This window comes from Balaenoptera acutorostrata, chromosome 1 (genome assembly GCF_949987535.1).
Source record: "Balaenoptera acutorostrata chromosome 1, mBalAcu1.1, whole genome shotgun sequence".
In the NCBI taxonomy this organism is placed as follows: Eukaryota; Metazoa; Chordata; class Mammalia; order Artiodactyla; family Balaenopteridae; genus Balaenoptera; species Balaenoptera acutorostrata.
Genome location: NC_080064.1, coordinates 48,260,311 through 48,279,779, shown reverse-complemented (window position 1 = coordinate 48,279,779; position 19,469 = coordinate 48,260,311). Strand labels below are relative to the sequence as shown.

Here is a 19,469-nt window from a genome sequence, read left to right as displayed (position 1 = left end):
CTGTAGGCTATAAAAAAGGTTTCTGGATGAACCTATGGGTGATGAAAATAACTGAAAGATTTTAAGGAGACAGGCGTGACATGATCTAATTTGCATTCTGTAAAGATCATTCTGCTTGTGATAAAGAAATTGAATTGAAAAGATAAGAGTAATAATGAGGATGAGGAGGAGGATGCTAGTGCAACAGCCCAAGTGAGAAATGATGGTGTGCCAGGCCTTGAGTATATCCACAGAGATGAAACTTCTACAGCCTCTAGTAGATGATGCTATTATAACACTCATACTTTCTTATGGTTGTTACAGTTTTTTTTCTTAATCCTCCTCACTAAACTGGGAACTCCTTGAAACAGGGACCATGCCTTATTCACCTGCATTCCAGGACCCAGTAGAGAGTAAATGCTCAATAAATGCAGAATAAATGATGAATAGCCAATGAAGTCAAAAATGAATTCATGTGTTTAATTGCTATATCATGATAACAATAAGCACTTAAATAAATGTTTAGTAATAAAAATGACTGGTGAATACTAATTTTTTCAAAAGAAATAATAGAAAAAATAAATTGTTACACATCTAACGTTTTTAAAATATCAATGACAAATAGGGAAGATGAACACTTTTGAATGAACTCCAAAAATTCATTCTTCCATAACAGAAATGAGGTTACTAGCAAAAATTGTCAAAATCAACTTTTTCAGAGCTCTGGAAATTAACCAAAGGCCTGTAATAATCTGAGGAGTGTTTGTTTAAAAAATTGGCCGAGTCTCAGTAAGAACAGTGAGATTTGTGACACTTTAACACATTTTTGACCAGAGACGTATTGCAGCCACAGGTGTTAGTTTCTGCAAAAATCCCCCAGTCAATAAAGTGTTAAGTTACTCCTAATATCCATCTCCTTCCCCCATTTCTACGGTAGCCTTGAAAGCCAACAGCCTCACAATCATTGTAGCCCCAAAAACCAGCATCTAGCAACCACTGGTGGGGGGATGGGGAGAAGAATAGGTTTAGAGTTCTCCAAAAGTCCTATCCCAAGAGAACTGTCGTTATTTGACATGGCTGGCAGATCTCTGGAAACCTCTACACTCAAGCCCGGCCTTCGTCTGACCTGACTCAGAGCTCCCTCTACAAAGCCTTCTCCCCAGAACATTTGTCAAAAACAATCAATGGCAACTGTCTAACATCCCAGCTGCTAAAAGCAGCAATAAGAGTTGGAGCAAACAAGAAGCTCATCAAAAAACTAAAAGGGAAAAGTTAGGGAAAGAAATTCCAGAGGGGTCCTTGAAATACTCTTATATAATCCTGGGACTCACAAATGCAGGGCTGTGTTCATTTCCAAGAAAGGCCCTGATTTCTCATCACTGGTTGACTTTGAGGCCCTGTGCTAGCAGGAATGAAGACTAATGCAGAGTTATGAGCTTTTCATTAAAGCACTGAAGACGCACCCCAACATGCACACAAAGTCCCTCAGCAAAGGCTGGGAGACTTATTAGATCAAGGCCTTTAAGGAAAGCTTTGTCTAATAATTAGCTGACCATTAAGCTAACCAAGCAGAGACTTCAGTGGCCACCCATGACAAAGAATATAGACTTATGGAATTAGTTCAATAAAATCACTTAACAAACAAGAGCAACAACAACGTACAACACTTACAAATTCTAGGCATCTATGCAAGAGGAATAAAAACATATGACCATTTAAAAACCTATACATAAATGTTCATGGCAACATTATAAAAGAGCCAAAAAGTGGAAACAACTCAAATATCCATTAAGTGATGAACAGATAAACAAAATTTAGTATATCTAAACAATGGAATCTTTTTCAAGCAAAAAAGTAACGATGTACTGATACATGCTACAGCATGAAAGAACATTGAAAACATCATGCTAAGTGAAAGAAGCCAGACTCAAAAGGCCACATGCCATATGATTCCATTTATATGAAATGTCCAGAAGAGGGAAATCCATAAAGACAGAAAGTAGATTAGTGGTTGCCAGGGGCTGCAAGGAGGAGGAAATGGGTATAGAGTTTCTTCTGGGGATGAGAAAAATGTTCTAGAATTAGACAGTGGTGATGACTGTATAACTTTGTGAACATACTAAAAACCACTTAATCATACAGTTTAAAGAAGCAAATTTATGGTATGTGAATTATACCAATAAATGTTTAAAAAAATAAATAGAGAAGTAATCTAAATTTTCATTTCCAATTAATTCAGAAAAAGAACCACAGTTCTTCATAATAATAACAGTGCCGATTAGAAAGCCATACTTTGGGGCTGGGGGAGGAATAAATTAGGAGGTTGGGATTAACATATATACACTACTATATATAAAATAGATAAGCAACAAGAACCTACTGTATAGCACAGGGAACTATACTCAGTATTTTGTAATAACCTATAACGGAAAAGAATCCAAAAAGGAATATATACATACATATATATACATATATGTGTGTGTGTAACTGAGTCACTGTGCTGTACACCTGAAACTGACATGACCTTGTAAATCAACTATACTTCAATTAAAAAAAATAATTATAATAATAAAGCAACACTCCACATGTTAAAAAAAAAAAAAAAGCCATACTTCCAGCTTTTAATTTTCAGGAGTCAATTTCTAAATTAACTTGACCAAGGTAAGCAGTAACCAGGATGTTTATGAAGGTTCACCTGAGACAAAATCAATTCATTTCAAATGGGTTACTACACAGCCACCAGAAATTATGTCTTTCTGTCACTACTGCCTAGTACCTGATTTTGATATATGACTTAAGACTAAATGAGTTATGATGACTACCAATCAAATTTTAGAAACTTCACAATGTGTGCAAACTTCTTTAAGTGCAGCTAAAAGGTCCTTATATATTCACTTTAAAATAATATTAATAGCTAATATTGTATGCTGGGCATTATTCGAAAAGCTTTAATTACATTAGGATGAATGTTTGCATTTTCTAATATTCAACTGTGTTTAGATCTACAGAAATAGTAAATTCATATGGTTCAACCTAAGACTATCCTCCAAACAATTCCACTATATATGATGTACCTAAAGCATGAAGAGTTATAAGGAATAAGCCAATAGCTAGTAAACAAAGAATCAGAATTTGTAATTAGACAGTTGAACTTCAGACACTCACTTTTAACCACAATAACATTAACAGTAATACTAAGCTTACGGCACTTAAAGATGTGATTTTCCTGAAGACAATGTCTGTCTTGCCTACCAGTATATTCCCAGCACCTAGCATAGAACTTTAAACAGAGTAGATGTTAAATAAATAAAAGCAAAAATGATTAAATGAACGAATAAATACTGAGATATATTTTCTAACCTCCAATAGCTTACCATCTTAAAAGAAAAAAAAGATCTGTACAAAAATACAGGCATACCTTAGAGAGACTGCTGGTTTGGTTCCAGATCACTGCAATAAGTGAATATTGCAATAAAGCAAGTCACCAATATTTCGGTTTCCCAGTGCATATAAAAATTACATTTAGAGTATACTGTAGTCTATTATGTTTGCAATAGCATTATGTCTAAAAAAGCAGTGTGTATACCTTAATTAAAAAACACTTTATTGATAAAAAATGCTAACCATCATCTGACAACACAAGGTTCCCACAAACCTTCAATTTGTAAAAAACACAGTATCTACACAGCACAGTAAAGTGAAGCACAATAAAACTAGGTGTGCCTGTAACTATAAGACAGAATGTGGTAACATGAGAGAAATATACCATATCATGGTACGTTGGAGAAAGGATGGATGTCATAGAACTGGTGTGCCAAGCTGGATTAGTGGAAGTAGTACAGGTTCTGAATCAGGCAATTTCTGAGCCCTACTTCTGCCTGCCTCTTATTAGCTGGGTAATTTTCACAAATACAGATTTACTCAAAACTTAGTTCATATCAAATGCACAATGCCTAGAACATATTAATACTTGGTCCCTAATTAAAGGAACCTAAAATTTAATAGGGGCAAACAGATACATAAATCGAAACATAACCTTTCTAAGCTTCAGTTTCATGGTTTGTAAAATGAGAATAATAATAGTTACCTATTAAGAATCAATGTAATAAAATATGTCAAGTATCTAGCAAAATGCCTGTTATATAATAATCGTTCAATAATTAGTAACTCTGTTGAACCATATTTTGTCAAATGAAGAACTCCCAAACATTAATAAACAGAATATGGATAAATTAAAAAATGATGAAAACTATAAATTCAAGTTATTATTTTAAGTACAGAGATGGTTGCCACTATTTTATACCACCTACATATGTGTAAATTAACTCATCCTAGTAGACTTTTATTTACATTTTTCTTCTAAAGCTTGTAAATATACAGACACCTGTTTTAATATAACAGAATCAGTACATTTACTATTCTAAATGTATGTGCTGATACAAACAGGTGCAAGTATATATATATTAGCATACTTAATTTTCTTTTCTAAGGAAAAGCCAATTAAGTGAACTATTTATTCTAAAGGACTATGAACACAAAAGAGTTTTTCCCTGCTAAGTCCATTTCCATAACTATATCTGGTTCTAATTTACAATTTTACATTTTTATGTATGAGGCCTGGAACACTAAGAGAGGCTGGGGGAAGAAAACAGTACACGAATGCAACGGGAGTGCAAAAGAGATCAGCAGCAGTCACAAAAACAACTACCTCAGGCACCATTTAAATATTCCAAGAGTCATATTCTGGCTTATGAAGACAAGGCAAAGTATTCTGGAAAGATGTCAAAAGAATGCGTTTGCAAATAAATACCTGATGAAATGTTAGGTAAGAACAAAAAACCCTCTAAGAAACATGACTGATAAATAAAAAGTAGAAGGCAATGAATCATCCTGACTTGTGTGTGCTATATAAAGGTCATATTCACAGTAACACCAGCAACTGCACTTTCCAAAGTTTCTCACATAACAAGAAATCCTTCTCGGCAAACCCACTAGCAGCTATTTTTGGATTCAAAATCTTAGCAAAATTTTTTATGGTTTATTTCATCAACCGTATGTAAAATATATAACTCTTACCCTGTTTTTCCATTTGAACCTTATTCAAATACTTTCTGAGTGTATACTATACTTCTAGGCCTTCTAGCACTGTATATACAAAGATGATAAGACACTCTCTCTACCCTTTTATAGTTACAAGAGAGGAGAAAGATACACTGAAAACAACTAGATACAGAATGAGAATGAAAGAATGAAAGCATGAACAAAATGTGGAAATCACAGAAGTGGAAGCAACTAAAACTGCCCAGGAGAATCAGAAGTGATTTCACAAGGAAGGTGATAAGTGAGCAGAATTTTAAAGGGTGAATGGAAATCTTTCAGGTCCAAAAATGCAGAAAAGGCATCAGAGGCAAAGGGAATAATATAAGCAAAGACATGAGGCATAAAATATGCATTATGTTTGAGGAACAAGGAAAAGTTCACTGTGGCTGAAGCTCTGGTATAAGGGGTACAGCGTTGAGCCTTTACTACGAAGGGCCTTGGATGTTTTGCTACCTAAACTGAAAAGGTTGGGAAACAATCTGAAATATTTAAAAGTTGAGTGACGGGATCAGCTTTATGTAATAAGGAAAGTAAAATTCGTATAAAATCAAGTGTTACAGTGCCTAACATAAAGCAGCCATTCAGGTAGTGGTACTAATATTAATACTAGAATATGTACTTAATAGCAACAAAAAGACTATTCACCTTATGTCTTTGATAGTTGCTCGTTTCAGGGGGTCAACCTGTAGCATATGCATCAGGAGAGTGGCAACGGAGCGATTGAGATATTCTGGGATATAGAATACGCCCCCTCGGATCTTCTTAAACAACGTAGGCACGTGCTCATCGTCAAACGGGAGGGTGCCACAGAGAAGAGCGTACAAAATAACACCGCAGCTCCAGATATCAACTTCAGGACCCGCGTACAACCTAGGGGGAAAGATGAGAACACACACCTGAAGTGCAAGTGCCACTTCCCATCCACGTGTACCCTGTTTCTATATGTCCCTATGTACACAGTATAGACTCTATATGTATTGCTTTCCAAGGTCTTTAGTGAAGTCCGTGGCTGCTCCCCAACACTCAATGGTTGTTCCCCAGGAAGAATAAGTGGTCTAACCAAATACTATTCAAATTTCCCAAGAGAAAATAGTATTTTTATTTTTTTGACACAAACTAAACTGAAGTGACTAACTGACTAATTAAAAAATATGAAACTTTCTATGGTTGATTTTTGACAGAAACATCGAAGTGGATGACCAGAAACTTGAAGAAAAGCAATACTATATAGTGTATAGGCTAAATCTTCTTACCATAAAGCTATTAAAAGAAAATGCATATATGATAGGATGTTTATGCCTGGCACACCTATTTTAAAGAATATTTGAAATAGTAAAGTACCTAACTAGTCCTACTGCAATCTCTTTCACTGTATTCATGCTGTATCACATTATCCTGGGTACTTACTACTTTCATTCTAACCACTTGGTAGCCCCTGGGACTAAGATTACCTTTATCCAGAAAACCTATGCCTAGAATGTTTTTCCTTTTTCCTCTCACCTTTCTACATTATTAAGATTCCCCTGATAGCACATTACCAAACTCAAACCTAAGTCTGAGGTAACAAAGTAGACCTCTACAATTCCAATTTAAAAAATACACGCCATTTCAATAAAAATTGCTGTCCATTATTTACATTGTTTGCTGTATAGTCCAAACTGCTATATCTGCAATAATACCTTTTCTTTATTTTCTCTCATAGAATTCTGTAAACTTTTAAAATCAGACATTGGTCACCATAGAAGACTTGAATTTATCACTGCAATCTGTATAAACATTTAAAAAATGTACCAATGAGTAAGTTACATGAATAATTACAGAGTCTTCTCTTGTGCAGTTAACTTCATGAAATGACAATACTGTCCCCCCAGAAAACCTCATTCTTCTAAAGACAAAACATAAAAATAATACTCTGTATGCTGTATAAAAGAGTACATACAGAATTATTAAAGGACTGTGTCTGAGAAGAAATAATGACACTAGCTTAAATGCAGCAAATGCTTGCTCTCCTAGATGCAATTTTCTAAAATGAAAAAAAGAAATCAAGTTTTTCTTCAATTTTTAGTGGAAAAACTCCTTAAATACATTCATAACAAAATCGAAATCAAATGTTTTAAAAAATTGTTTAATATAAGTAATCTCTCTTCAAGAATAGAAAAATTAGGGCTTCCCTGGTGGCGCAGTGGTTGAGAGTCTGCCTGCCAATGCAGGGGACACGGGTTCGAGTCCTGGTCTGGGAGGATCCCACATGCCGCGGAGCAACTGGGCCCGTGAGCCACAACTACTGAGCCTGCGCGTCTGGAGCCTGTGCTCCGCAACGAGAGGCCGCCGACAGTGAGAGGCCTGCGCACCGCAATGAAGAGTGGCCCCCGCTCGCCGCAAATGGAGAAAGCCCTCGCACAGAAACGAAGACTCAACACAGCCAAAAAAAAAAAAAAAAAAAAAAAAAGCCTCTCTTTAAAAAAAAAGAATAGAAAAATTAAAGGGACAATATGTTTCTATTATGTTAAAAATCGTACCTTCCAAAGAGAATATATTATAGTTAAATGTTATCAGAATGAACAAAGCCTTACAAAAAGCTTACTCTTCACTGATATATTATTACCTGCCTGAGATGACTTCAGGTGCTGCATAATTTGGGGAGCCACAACTAGTTCGCAGAAATTCACCATCTGACATCATATTAGATAATCCTGAAAATAAGAGTAATATGTTTACCTGGTGCTACGTATGTTTAAAACTAAATATAGATAAATGCATAAGGAAAAACGTCAAGTCTGTAATGCCTCACATATCATAATGTTTATTTTAAAAAGCAGTAGAAAGCATCTGTTGGACTAGAAAGACTCCATTTCAGAGTGCTCATACATGACAAAAAAGCCAAAGCACACCATGCCTAAGATCGAAATTAAACTCCTTTTCTAAATAAGAATGTTGATTCACTTCACAAATATGAGGTTATTCTAAATTATATGAACTTTTCCAAACATAAAAGCATCAAAATATTATTTACCCACTTCTGCAAATGAAAGAAAATAGAGACTACTATTACTTTTTTATACTCTGCTTTCAAAGGCATTTTTAAAAATCTCTAAGTAGAAATCAGATAGGCTCCAACTTATAAACATTACGTTCCAAAAGTTTTTAATTTGGAAAGCTTTAATTCAACATAGAAAAATATTCCATTGAACCAGAAATCTAGTTGAACTACAGCACTAAATGAGCTTTGTGGTTTAGAGAAGGAAGAGAAATAGGAAAATGACTTTCCTGGCTTTTAGATTAAAGACAAGGTACAGACAAAAATTTTAAATAAGTAACGCTGAACTCTGATACCTTTTCATCTCTTTCTATAACCTCTCACTTTCTAATCCTTTCCTCTACCATGGCACCCTGTCCAAGTATGTTTATCCCAGAAAGTGTTTGGTGCATAAAAATTACATTTTACTTTCTGATTTTACCACCAACAAAAACTCCTATTCTTCTACCAAGTTGTTACCTGTTACCCATAGTCCACTGACATTCCTCCTCGATCAATTCAGAAGGACTACAACGCTCCAAAACTGTGTGCAAATTTTCATGTACCTCCATTTAAGTGCATTTATCAGGGAAAGTGCCCATACTTTCATTAGGTTTTCAAAGGAGTTTGTGGCCCTCACAGAAAAACAGTTAAGTCTCATTTCCTCAGGAAGCAATGCAGATTGAGTGGATTTACCTTGACGCAAGCCCTCTGAATGTCTCTAGAAATACTTGCATTTTTAAAAAGTGGTTTTAAATGAATAGAGCAAGCTAGTGTGCAGACTGCCCAACTAATCCCTTTTCACGGTATAGGATTTACATCAATGAAGTTGAAAGTTCTTAGTTCATTAAGAGTTGGTACTGACACACTTGCAAAGGCAGCTAGCACACTTCTAAACAACCCTGGAGTTACATACCAAAATCAGCTATCTTGGCATTCATGTGTGCATCCAATAGCACGTTCTCTGGTTTCAGGTCTCGATGAACGACCATATGCCTGTGACAGTAATCCACAGCAGACAGAATCTGCTGAAAGAGGCGCCTGGCTTCCATCTCTTCAACCTATCAGGTATAAAAGAAACTGCACTAAGAACATTTGGGACATCGACATAGCAAAAGTTTTAGTTTCATAATCAGCCTAAATATAACTGAGTACGCTAATCAGAACTGTGCTAGAATTCTCAACAAATGAGACAAACAAGCCAAAAACTTGCATTCAAGCTCAACATGTCAATCAACAGGTTTTTCTTTGCTGCTAGGCAGTTCATTTTCAATTAATATTACTAAGTGTGCACAATGTTTCAGGGAATCAACAAGTAAAACATAATCTAAAACAGAACTTACGTGAAATTGCAAAGAAAAGGAAATAACTGAAGCTTCAACATGATGTTATGGAACTGATTTTTCATTTTGAAAAGCATAGGCTTTTCACGTTGGCAATTAAGTGGAATATATTTCCTAAAATCAGTATTTCATAAGGTGTACTTTTTAAGGAAAAATATATCTAATACTCTGTATGTTTAGTTAGACATTATTACAGAAGCAACCCCGACTCTGAAGATACCTTTGTGGTTTGCTATTTCTCACTACTTTCTTCTTTTTTAGCTTAAGGGCTTATTGTACTAAACAGCATGTTACTCACCCGGCCATGTTTACAGATGTAGTCAAATAATTCACCACCAGACACATATTCCATTACCATAAAAAAATCTGTTGGAGTGCTGATCACTTGGTATCTTTTTTGTAAATGAAAAAATTTAATAAAAAATGTTACTTTAACCAGAATCAACCTAGTACATCCATTCTTGCTATAAGTTGGTATTCCAGTATTCTACAATATTTTAAGATGGCAACAAATTATATAATGTTATCAAAATAATCTCAGAGCTATAAACATGAAGCTTCACAAAACTCAATTACTTCCTAGGGCTTATAGACTTCCCTTCAGATCCCCCTTTTCACGTTTACAAAATCCTTCATTCCTCAACAACTAAATTAAGCATCAATTTTTCCATTTAAACAAAAATTTGTTTGTAGTCTATAGAGATGAGGTAGCTTATATTTAAACATAAGTGAAAAATATTCTTGGAAAGGTAAAATGATACCAAAAGGGATACAAATCAGCAAAATCTATAAAGTAGACAAATGATCCTTTCCTCAAAAACTGAAATGCAAAAAAAGGGAGGGGAAGGTATAGATTAAAAGCAAATCAAGAGACATATTGACCAATTATACTGTATAGACTTGTTTTCTTTCATTCCAGTTCAAACAAACCAACTTTAAAAACCATTTATGAAACAATCAAGAAAATCTGAATACAGACTGGATGGTTCATAATATTCTAACTGTTTAGGTGTGATACTGAACTGTGCTTGTTTTATTAAAATAGAGCCTTTAAATTACCACAGTAGATACTGAAGAATTTACAGACTAAAAACATACTATTTGGGATTTGCTTCAAAATAATTTGGGGTGGGAGAAGTAGGAGGAAGCAGATAAAACAATACACTAATAACTGTTGAAGCTGAATGACAGATAAATGAGGCTTCATCACTTTACTGTTGTATTCATTATGAAATTTCCATAATAAAAAATTAAATAGATGTATGTATTTACGTATGTGTGTGTGTTTATGTGTGTGAAGATATATATGTACATTTTCTAGGCACTCAAAGCTGAGCACATAAAACAATAAAGAACCTTAGCTCTATTTGACAAAATAAAATTTTTCCTAAAAAACTACAACTTCCACATACACACACAATTGTACCAGAGTTTTGGAAACTTTAAAAACAAGTTAATATAACACTAATGTTTTAAATGAAGGTTGCATTTAACACATATAAAAGAAAAATTGTTCTATTCTGCTTTATTTATAAAGAATTATTTATAATCTGGTTGATCATGAGCAATATCTAATTTACACTGAGTTGCTATTTAAAGCCACTAAGTGTAGCTGGCAGTTCTGCATGGCTTAAAGGCACCCAGTGGAAGGCACAAGCAGGGGCTGAGAAGTGGCGTGGCCCAGATGCCCCCCTGTAGGCAGTATGCCTTGACACAGGATATGCCAGAAGCAGGGGAACATTTTGGTAATTAGTCCACCCAGATGGGGCACCTTTTATTATTAAGGTGCAAAAAAGAGAGTATGTTCTAAATGGCGGTTCTGGTTACTAGTCTTCATAAAAGAGGAGGGAAAAAATGACCAGGAAGTTGGTGATATAACTATATACTATATATTTTAAAAGAGGACACATCATGTATAAATTAAACACTTGCAAAAAGTAAAATATTAACATAACACTGTAAATCAACTATGCTTCAATTAAAAAAAGAATTAGAAAAAAGTAAAAATTAAAGCTGTAGTATTGAAAATGATTACAGACTTTCAGAAGAAATATTTATAATAGCCATCGTTAGTCTTTGGGATGAAAAATGACAAGGTACCCCACTTTACACAGAATAAACTAATATAACTGGCAAATAAGGTTGAGTCTACTTCAAATGAACTGCGAAAAGGGAATCTTCCCTGAGAACTCGAGGAAAAAAATGGTTCTATAAAAGCAATCCTAACAGGCAGCAAACTCTAATTGAATAAAATGAATAGTGAGGAACAGGAGCACCCACTGTGTCACTTCACAGTAGGCTGATCTGATTCAGTAACAGAATTCTCAGTCACTTTTCTGCTTTGTACATCTTTGGGGTAAAAGAGAAAAGTGATGCAATTCTAATAAATTTAGTTGCTGATTCCTCCGAGTATATTGCAGTCTTCAGTAAATACTGTTGGATCCAGAGGCTTGATCAGATTTCAGTTTGATTTTAATTTTCTTCTTAAAGACTAGATGGTGGTATGTGCTTCCAGCCACAGTTGTAGGATATCTGTCTCTTTTTTGAGATATTAGCAGCCATTACTGATCACAGCCTAGATTTTATTAACTCACAATGAAATTTTAAATGCTGGCCAATTTCCAGAGTCTAGTAATGAACTATGGTCTAAAGGAAATCCTTCCTCAAAAAGCCCACTGTCTCTGAAGTGCAGGCCACCAGATTACACTACCCAATACCTTTTCTTGTTATAGTCATCAACCAACCTCGCTGTCAACTCCCTCTCATTTTGACTTAATGTCTCTTTCCCCACTGCTAATGCTGTCATCATTCCAGGTAAACAAAATATCCATATAGATGATCTGCCCAATACATGCCCTCTAACTTCCTTGACTCCTCAGTTCTAACTCTCTTTTCCTCTACCACACACAATGACTCATTCCATGGTCATATACTAAGACTAACTCCTCCAATTATGCACTGGATTCCTCTGCCCCACCTACTAAAGGACTTGGTTTCTACTATTAGCTCTTCCTCCTCAGCCTCATCTTACTCAATATTCAGCAGTATAGGAACAGTTAATAATCTCTCTTTCTTCAAACACATTTTCCCCTTGGCTTTAAGACGCCAAATTCTCTTGGTTTTCCTCCAACCATTTTAACTGTTCACTTTCATTCTCCTTTGCTGGTTCCTCCTCATCTCCCAGACATCTTAACATCATACTGCCATAGAGATCAATCCCTAGAATTCTTATTTATTTATATGCACATTCTTGGTGATGTCATCTAGTCTTTGGGCCTTAAATATCTTAAATACCATCTATATGCTGATGACTTCCAAATTTATCTCTGGTTTATACCTCTCCCCTTAACTTCAGACTCACATATCAAATAACCTACTTGCATCTCTACTTGGATGCCTAATTAACATTTCAACTTCAAAAAAAACAAAATTGAATTCTTGATACCTAACATCCCACTTCAAACTTGTTCCTCCTACAATCTTTTCCATTTCAATTAATGGCAACTCCATTTTTTTATTTGCCCACGCCAGCTAACCTTGGAGTCATCCTTGACTTCTCTCCTTTCACAACCTACATCTAATCTGTCAGCAAACGCTGTTCTCTATCTTGAAAATATATACAAAATATGCTTACTTCTCAACATCCTCCACACTATGCTCTATTCCAAGCCACCATCTCTTTTAATCAGAATACTGCAATTGATCCCTAACTGATTTCCCTGCTTCAACGTAAGTCAGGTCACATCACACCTCCGGATAAAACTTGCCAATGGCTTCTCTTTTACTCAGAGTTAAAAGCCAAAGCTCTTACAGTGGTCTAGTATATCCTACACAATCTGGCTCCCCTTTAGGTCTCTGACCACATCTCTTACTCCAATTCCCCCTAGATCACTCTGCTACTATGATCTACCTACTATTGCCTGTAGCAATTTCCGCCTCTGAGCCTTTGTATGTGCTGTTCTCACCATCTGTTATTTCCCCCCTCCAGATATCTGCATGCATATCCCCTCTCCTCTTCACTGTCTAACATACAACATATTTTACTGACATAGCATTTATTGTCTATCTCTTCAATGCCACCCACTACACACACACACACACACAAAATACACACACACAAATATGAGCTTCATAATAGCAGAAATTTTGTTGTCATCTTTTTGTTTGCTGGTGTATCCCCAGTACCTAAATGGTACCATTTGTTGAATGAATGGATCAACAAGCTAACACTCTGGCCTTATTTTCCTCCATATCCCTATACATACTCTGTGCATGAGACAAACCAGACTGTTTGTTCCCACCACACCATGTTCTTTACACTTTCATTCTTTTGCTTTGCTGTCCTCCTAGAATCATCAGGACCTTGTTCACATTTACTTCCTTATATATGCAGTAAGTAATCACTGAACACCTAGTGCTGTACTAGGTGCTGGAGAGATAAAGATGGTATTGGACATCTCCACTTGGATATCTAATGGGATTCTCAACTTAGGACAGCCAAAGCAGACCACTAATGTTCACCTGTACCCCAACATGGTTCTCCTCCATTCTTCGTATCTCAGAACATGGTATGATTATCAACACCTAGTTTTTCAAGCCAAAACCCCAAATCCCAGTTGCTCAGGCAAAAAAAAAAGTGGGGGGAGGGGCCTCACTCCCTTTCTTTTCCTCAGTAATTTATTAGTTTTACCTCCAAAATATACATTGAATTGACAGATTTGCCTCCAGCTAGACCAGTGTTGTCAGATACAACTTTCTGCAATGATGGCAATATTTTATATCTTCTCTGTCTAATACGATAGCCACTAGTCACATGTGGCTATTAAGCACTTGAAATGTGGATAGTGTGACCAGATAACCAAAATTTTTAATTCATTTAATTTAAATTTATGTCACATATGGCTAGTGGCTACTGTATTGGACAGCACAAGTCTATACCACCACTTGGCTAAAGCCACCATTCATCTGTCAGCTGGACCATAGCAACAGCTTCCTAACTGGTCTCTCGGCTTCCACTTCTGCCTCTGTACCCGTTCCACACTATGGTCATATCATGTCACTCCCCCAGCTCTCTGAAAGCTTCCCATTTTGAACAGAATCCAAAATCAGCAAGGTCTTCAAGATTCTATGATATGTGGTCCATGTCTACTCTTTGACCTCATGAACTACCTCTCTTTCCGTCATTCACTCCACTCCAGACATTATAGCAATCTTCTTTTTCCTATAATGCTCAAACATTGTTTCAACCTCAGCAACTCTGAGGTTGCTGGTCCCCTTGCTTTAAAAACACTCTGGGGCTTCCCTGGTGGCGCAGTGGTTGAGAATCTGCCTGCCAATGCAGGGGACACGGGTTCGAGCCCTGGTCTGGGAAGATCCCACATGCCGCGGAGCAACTAGGCCCGTGAGCCACAACTACTGAGCCTGCGCGTCTGGAGCCTGTGCTCCGCAACGAGAGGCCGCAACAGTGAGAGGCCCGTGCACCGCGATGAAGAGTGGCCCCCGCTTGCCGCAACTAGAGAAAGCCCTCGCACAGAAACGAAGACCCAACACAGCCAAAAATAAATACATAAATAAATAAATAATAAAATAAAGGAATTCCTTAAAAAAAAACCAACAAAAAAACACTCCGTCCCCAGATTTTCAAATGGCTAGATCTTCATCATCCTTTAGGTCTTAGCTCAAACCTTACCTCTCAGTGAAGCTTTCCTAACAACCCAATCTAAATTAGCACCTCCTCTTTCCTCGTCACACCCTAGGACAGCACCCTGTTTCACTCTCCTCATAGCACTTATCAGTGCCTAAAATAGTCTGGTTAATTTGTTTACTTACTATCGAGAACTGCTAGATACCCCTAGAACATAAACTCCACAAGGGCAGAGACGCTGTCTTTTACCACTGTACCCCCAATGCCTTACAACAGTACCTATCAGATACTAGGTGCCCAATAAAAATTTGCTGAATAAAAGAAAAAACAAACATAGCTTCTGCTCCTAAAGAATTCAGTCTCGTGGCGATACTAATAAGAAAATGACCAATTACAATATAATGCCCAGGACTTTGGAAAAGCTGAAATTCTGGGTGCTCCAGGACCGAGAGGATGAAACCTAACCCAATGTTAGGACTAGGGCAAAGTAGTTTTTCTAGAGGTAGTTGCATTTAAAAGCTGATATTTAAAGGACAAGTTGGAATTGGAAGCCTAGAGGAAGGAAGATATAGGTAAAGTTTTCCAAGCAGAAGCAACAGTTGAAGTATAGCAAGCAAGAGAAGATGGTGACCTGACAATAAGAGCAGAGAGAAATGAACAGATTTAGGGGACACTCAAGATTAAGAGTGGCAGAACTTAATGATCAATTATATGTACGGGGCGAGGGAAGAGGAATTAAATATGATGCCCAAGTTTTAGGCTTAGGAAGCTGTGTGAATGGTATTTTCATTCACGCACAAAAATATGTATATATGGGAGAAAAAGTTCAACTTAGTTTCAGATGACTCTGTGACTCCAGAATGGAAACACCCAATAAACAGTTCGATAAATGTGTTCAGAATTCAGGAGCAATATAGATTTGTAAATTTTTAAGATAGGGATGACAAATGACACCGTGGTAGTAGATAAGGTCACCCAAAAAGGGTTCACTAAGATTACTCTAGCTCAGACTGCTGAAATACATCAATATCTAATGGGCAGGCAGATAACAAGGGACCCATAAAAGAAAGTCTCAAGAAGAGGCAAGAATGTAAAAAGGAAATCAGAAGACTGTGGTGCCATGGAAACCTAGAGACGACAACATTTCAAGGTGGTTAGTGATGAATAACGTTAAACGCTGTCCGTAGGGGCTTCCCTGGTGGCGCAGTGGTTGAGAATCTGCCTGCCAATGCAGGGGACACGGGTTCGAGCCCTGGTCTGGGAAGATCCCACATGCCGCGGAGCAACTGGGCCCGTGAGCCACAACTACTGAGCCTGCGCGTCTGGAGCCTGTGCTCCGCAACAAGAGAGGCCGCGACAGTGAGAGGCCCGTGCACCGCGATGAAGAGCGGCCCCCGCTTGCTGCAACTAGAGAAAGCCCTCGCACAGAAACGAAGACCAACACAGACATAAATAAATAAATAAATTAATTAAAATAATAATAATAATAATAATAGTCACAGCAACATTTATATAAAAAAAAAAAAAAAAAAGCTGTCCGTAGGTCGGATAAGATAAACATTTTGAAAAGTTGGCAGGCAAAACCATCTCCACCAAATTAGAAAGTATTGATCCTTTGACCAGTTCAAATGAAGTTTCCCTAAGAACCATGGGGGAATGAAAAACAAGGACAAAAGTCATTTCAACAAATTCTAGTTCATGGGAAAGTTTGGAGTTTCCTTTCAATCCTGTTTATTCCTTTTAATTTTCTCCCAGCGGGGTTTTTTCAATTGGAATTAACAGAGAAATTGGGCAATATATAACCTTCATTCTTAGTATTTAGTTTTCAAACTTTCTTGCTTACTCTAGAAAGCCCATTCTGTAGCAAGGAAACTATTCTTGGCAGTTAGTCCAAGACTGCAGAGAGAAAACAAAACCACTAAAAGGATCAGGTCTCTCTCCCTGTTTAAATCACTAACACTGTTAGAGGCTATGGCAATAAGCTTGTTGTGTAGCAAGAATACATGGGTGCCTTTTTAAAAAAAATTCAGATCCACAATAAAAGAGGAAATGTGGCAGAATGGATAAGCTCAAGGCTGGAAGCCAGAAGCTTTAAACACTAAATTCACCTCTGCCAATTACCTTCTGACCAATACTGAGAACATTCTATAACTCCTTCACAAAACAGCAAATAATTAAATAATTCTAAAAGAGAATAATATAAGTAATCAAACCAAAATCAAACAATTATAAGTAATTATAGAAATGGAAGGAAGAAAACACTAGCAGTTATAACATCAAAAATAAGCTTCTAAATCCTCAAGACAACTGCAACTGCTTATTGACAAAATCTGATTTGTGTTTATAGGAACAGAACAGGAACTAGAACTCATACCCTAAATGGACAAAGTTTCCCTGGGATCTTTCAGGGTTGGCATTCTAAAAGTGATGAAGTCAGGAAACAAGGAAAATACAGAGATCTCTCCCTTCTCCATTCTCACTTTGGCATATGACATTTTTAGTCTGGTTTCCCAGTTTTCTCCTCTTATAGGACGTGACCACTCAGTAAGGAAGAGCAAAGAGACTTAGCTTAGAAGTCATTCAGTAACTAGAATAAAGTCATTACTAACATGGAGCTGAAGTCAGACATGAGCTGTTTCAGTTAACTGAAAATCATTCGGAATGATGAGAGGACTGGAATCAGCTTGCAGGCTGCCCATTCCTGCTTCTGGGCCAATGCACATCTAGTAGCAGGTGTTGTAACAGTGAGAACACATTTAATCCTCAAACAGCACCATGGGGTATCCCCATTTTAAAGTTAAGGAAACAAAGAGTACGAGAGTGAGTAACTGAACTCATAGGTGATATTTTAATTCCTATGATAATCTTTAAAAACCTGTATATACATATTCTGGATTATCTAGAATACAGGTCCTAGATGACAACCTCATAATCAAGTACTGCCATACAATTTCAGGGGCCTCATTTCCTGTTTACGTTTATGATCAAGTGAACTTCAAATGAAGATCAAATGACACTGAAGCTTACTGTTAGAATGAAGTTTTCATCATAGTGATGTGAGAACGGAGTCACCACAGGTCACCCAATGGCACACCAAACCCAAGAAAAGCCTTCTTTGGACAGTCGGTGACATATTCATGCTGTTGGTAAGATACACTGAGTGGGACCCTCATTTAACATACTAATTTGCAATGGTCCTCTAGCAATAAATGTATCTAGTTACAGAAGTACTATAAATACTAGAAATATATAAATGCGTGTTCCAAATCCCAGCAATAACTGGATCAGCCATTCAGCTAAGGATTTCAAGAATGCTACTGTATTGGTTTCCTATTGTTGCCATACTTAGAACCTAGTGCTTAAAACAACACAAATGTATTCTGTATTATCTTACATAGGGGTAAGAAGTCTGATAGGGTAGAAGTCTGACACATGCCTCACTGGGCTAAAATCAAGACATAGCAGGGCTGCATTGCCTTCTGGAGGCTCTAAAAGAAATCCATTTCTTTGTGTTTTCCAACTTTTAGAGACCATCTGCAATCCTTGGCTCATGGTCCCCTTCCTCCATCTTCAAAGCCAGGCACAGCCAGTTGAGTCCTTCTCACATCCCATCACTCTGACCTTGCTTCCATCCTCAAATCTCTCCCTCTGGCTTATGATCCCCTCTTCCACTTCTAAGGACCATTGTATTACACTCGGACCACCCAGATAACCCAGGAAAATCTCCCTATTTTTGTCAGCTGATTAGCAACCTTAAATCCATCTATAACCTTGGACTTCTCCTTTGCCACGTAATATAACATACTCACTGGGCATTAGGACATCTTGGGACTGGGGGGCACTATTCCCTACCACAGTTACTACGCAGCCTTGTTATTAGGTAAACAACATACCTCTAGAGGGTTATCAAGTTGTTCCCCATCAATGCTGACATCTAAAGATTACTCACTAACAAAGTTTAGGCTAAATATAACCTCTGACTATAATGACCTAGCAAACGAAGCCTCAAAGATATTAATACTACCGCTTGTCATTTCAGTTTTCTCAGTACTGGAGTAGAAATTAACAGCATGGCATTTGAAATCAGATATGAACTCAACTACTAGCTCTGCAACTTACTAGCTATTTAACCTTGGACAAGTTGCTGATCCTCTTTAGATATGCAATTTCCTTATCCATAAAATAAGGATAATAATACTCCTTATATGCTTATTGTGAGAATGAAGTGAAATTATGTATGTAAAATGCTCAATACAGTTTCTAGCCATTATCAGGTAGTCAATAAAATTAATATTTATTTTATTAAACTCTATCCAAGCTTTAAGATAAAAGTAAAGACAGTTTTCAGTGTTTAGCATATTACATTTTCGCAATAAATATTAAACAC

General features: G+C 36.8%; 1 protein-coding gene across 5 annotated transcripts in view; it reads right to left on the bottom strand.

The window, feature by feature from the left end:
* Positions 1-19,469, bottom strand: part of PRKAA2 (protein kinase AMP-activated catalytic subunit alpha 2) — a 73,884-nt gene that overhangs the window by 13,757 nt on the left and 40,658 nt on the right. For 4 of the 5 annotated variants that reach the window (XM_057542798.1, XM_057542810.1, XM_057542800.1 and 1 more), the window contains 4 exons: positions 9,737-9,830; positions 9,012-9,156; positions 7,685-7,772; positions 5,725-5,949 (listed from right to left, as the gene is read on the bottom strand). In XM_057542798.1, the coding sequence (XP_057398781.1) occupies positions 5,725-5,949; positions 7,685-7,772; positions 9,012-9,156; positions 9,737-9,830 (552 nt within the window). The remainder of the gene's footprint in view (positions 1-5,724; positions 5,950-7,684; positions 7,773-9,011; positions 9,157-9,736; positions 9,831-19,469) is intronic. The other variant, XM_057542831.1, reaches the window with a different exon arrangement.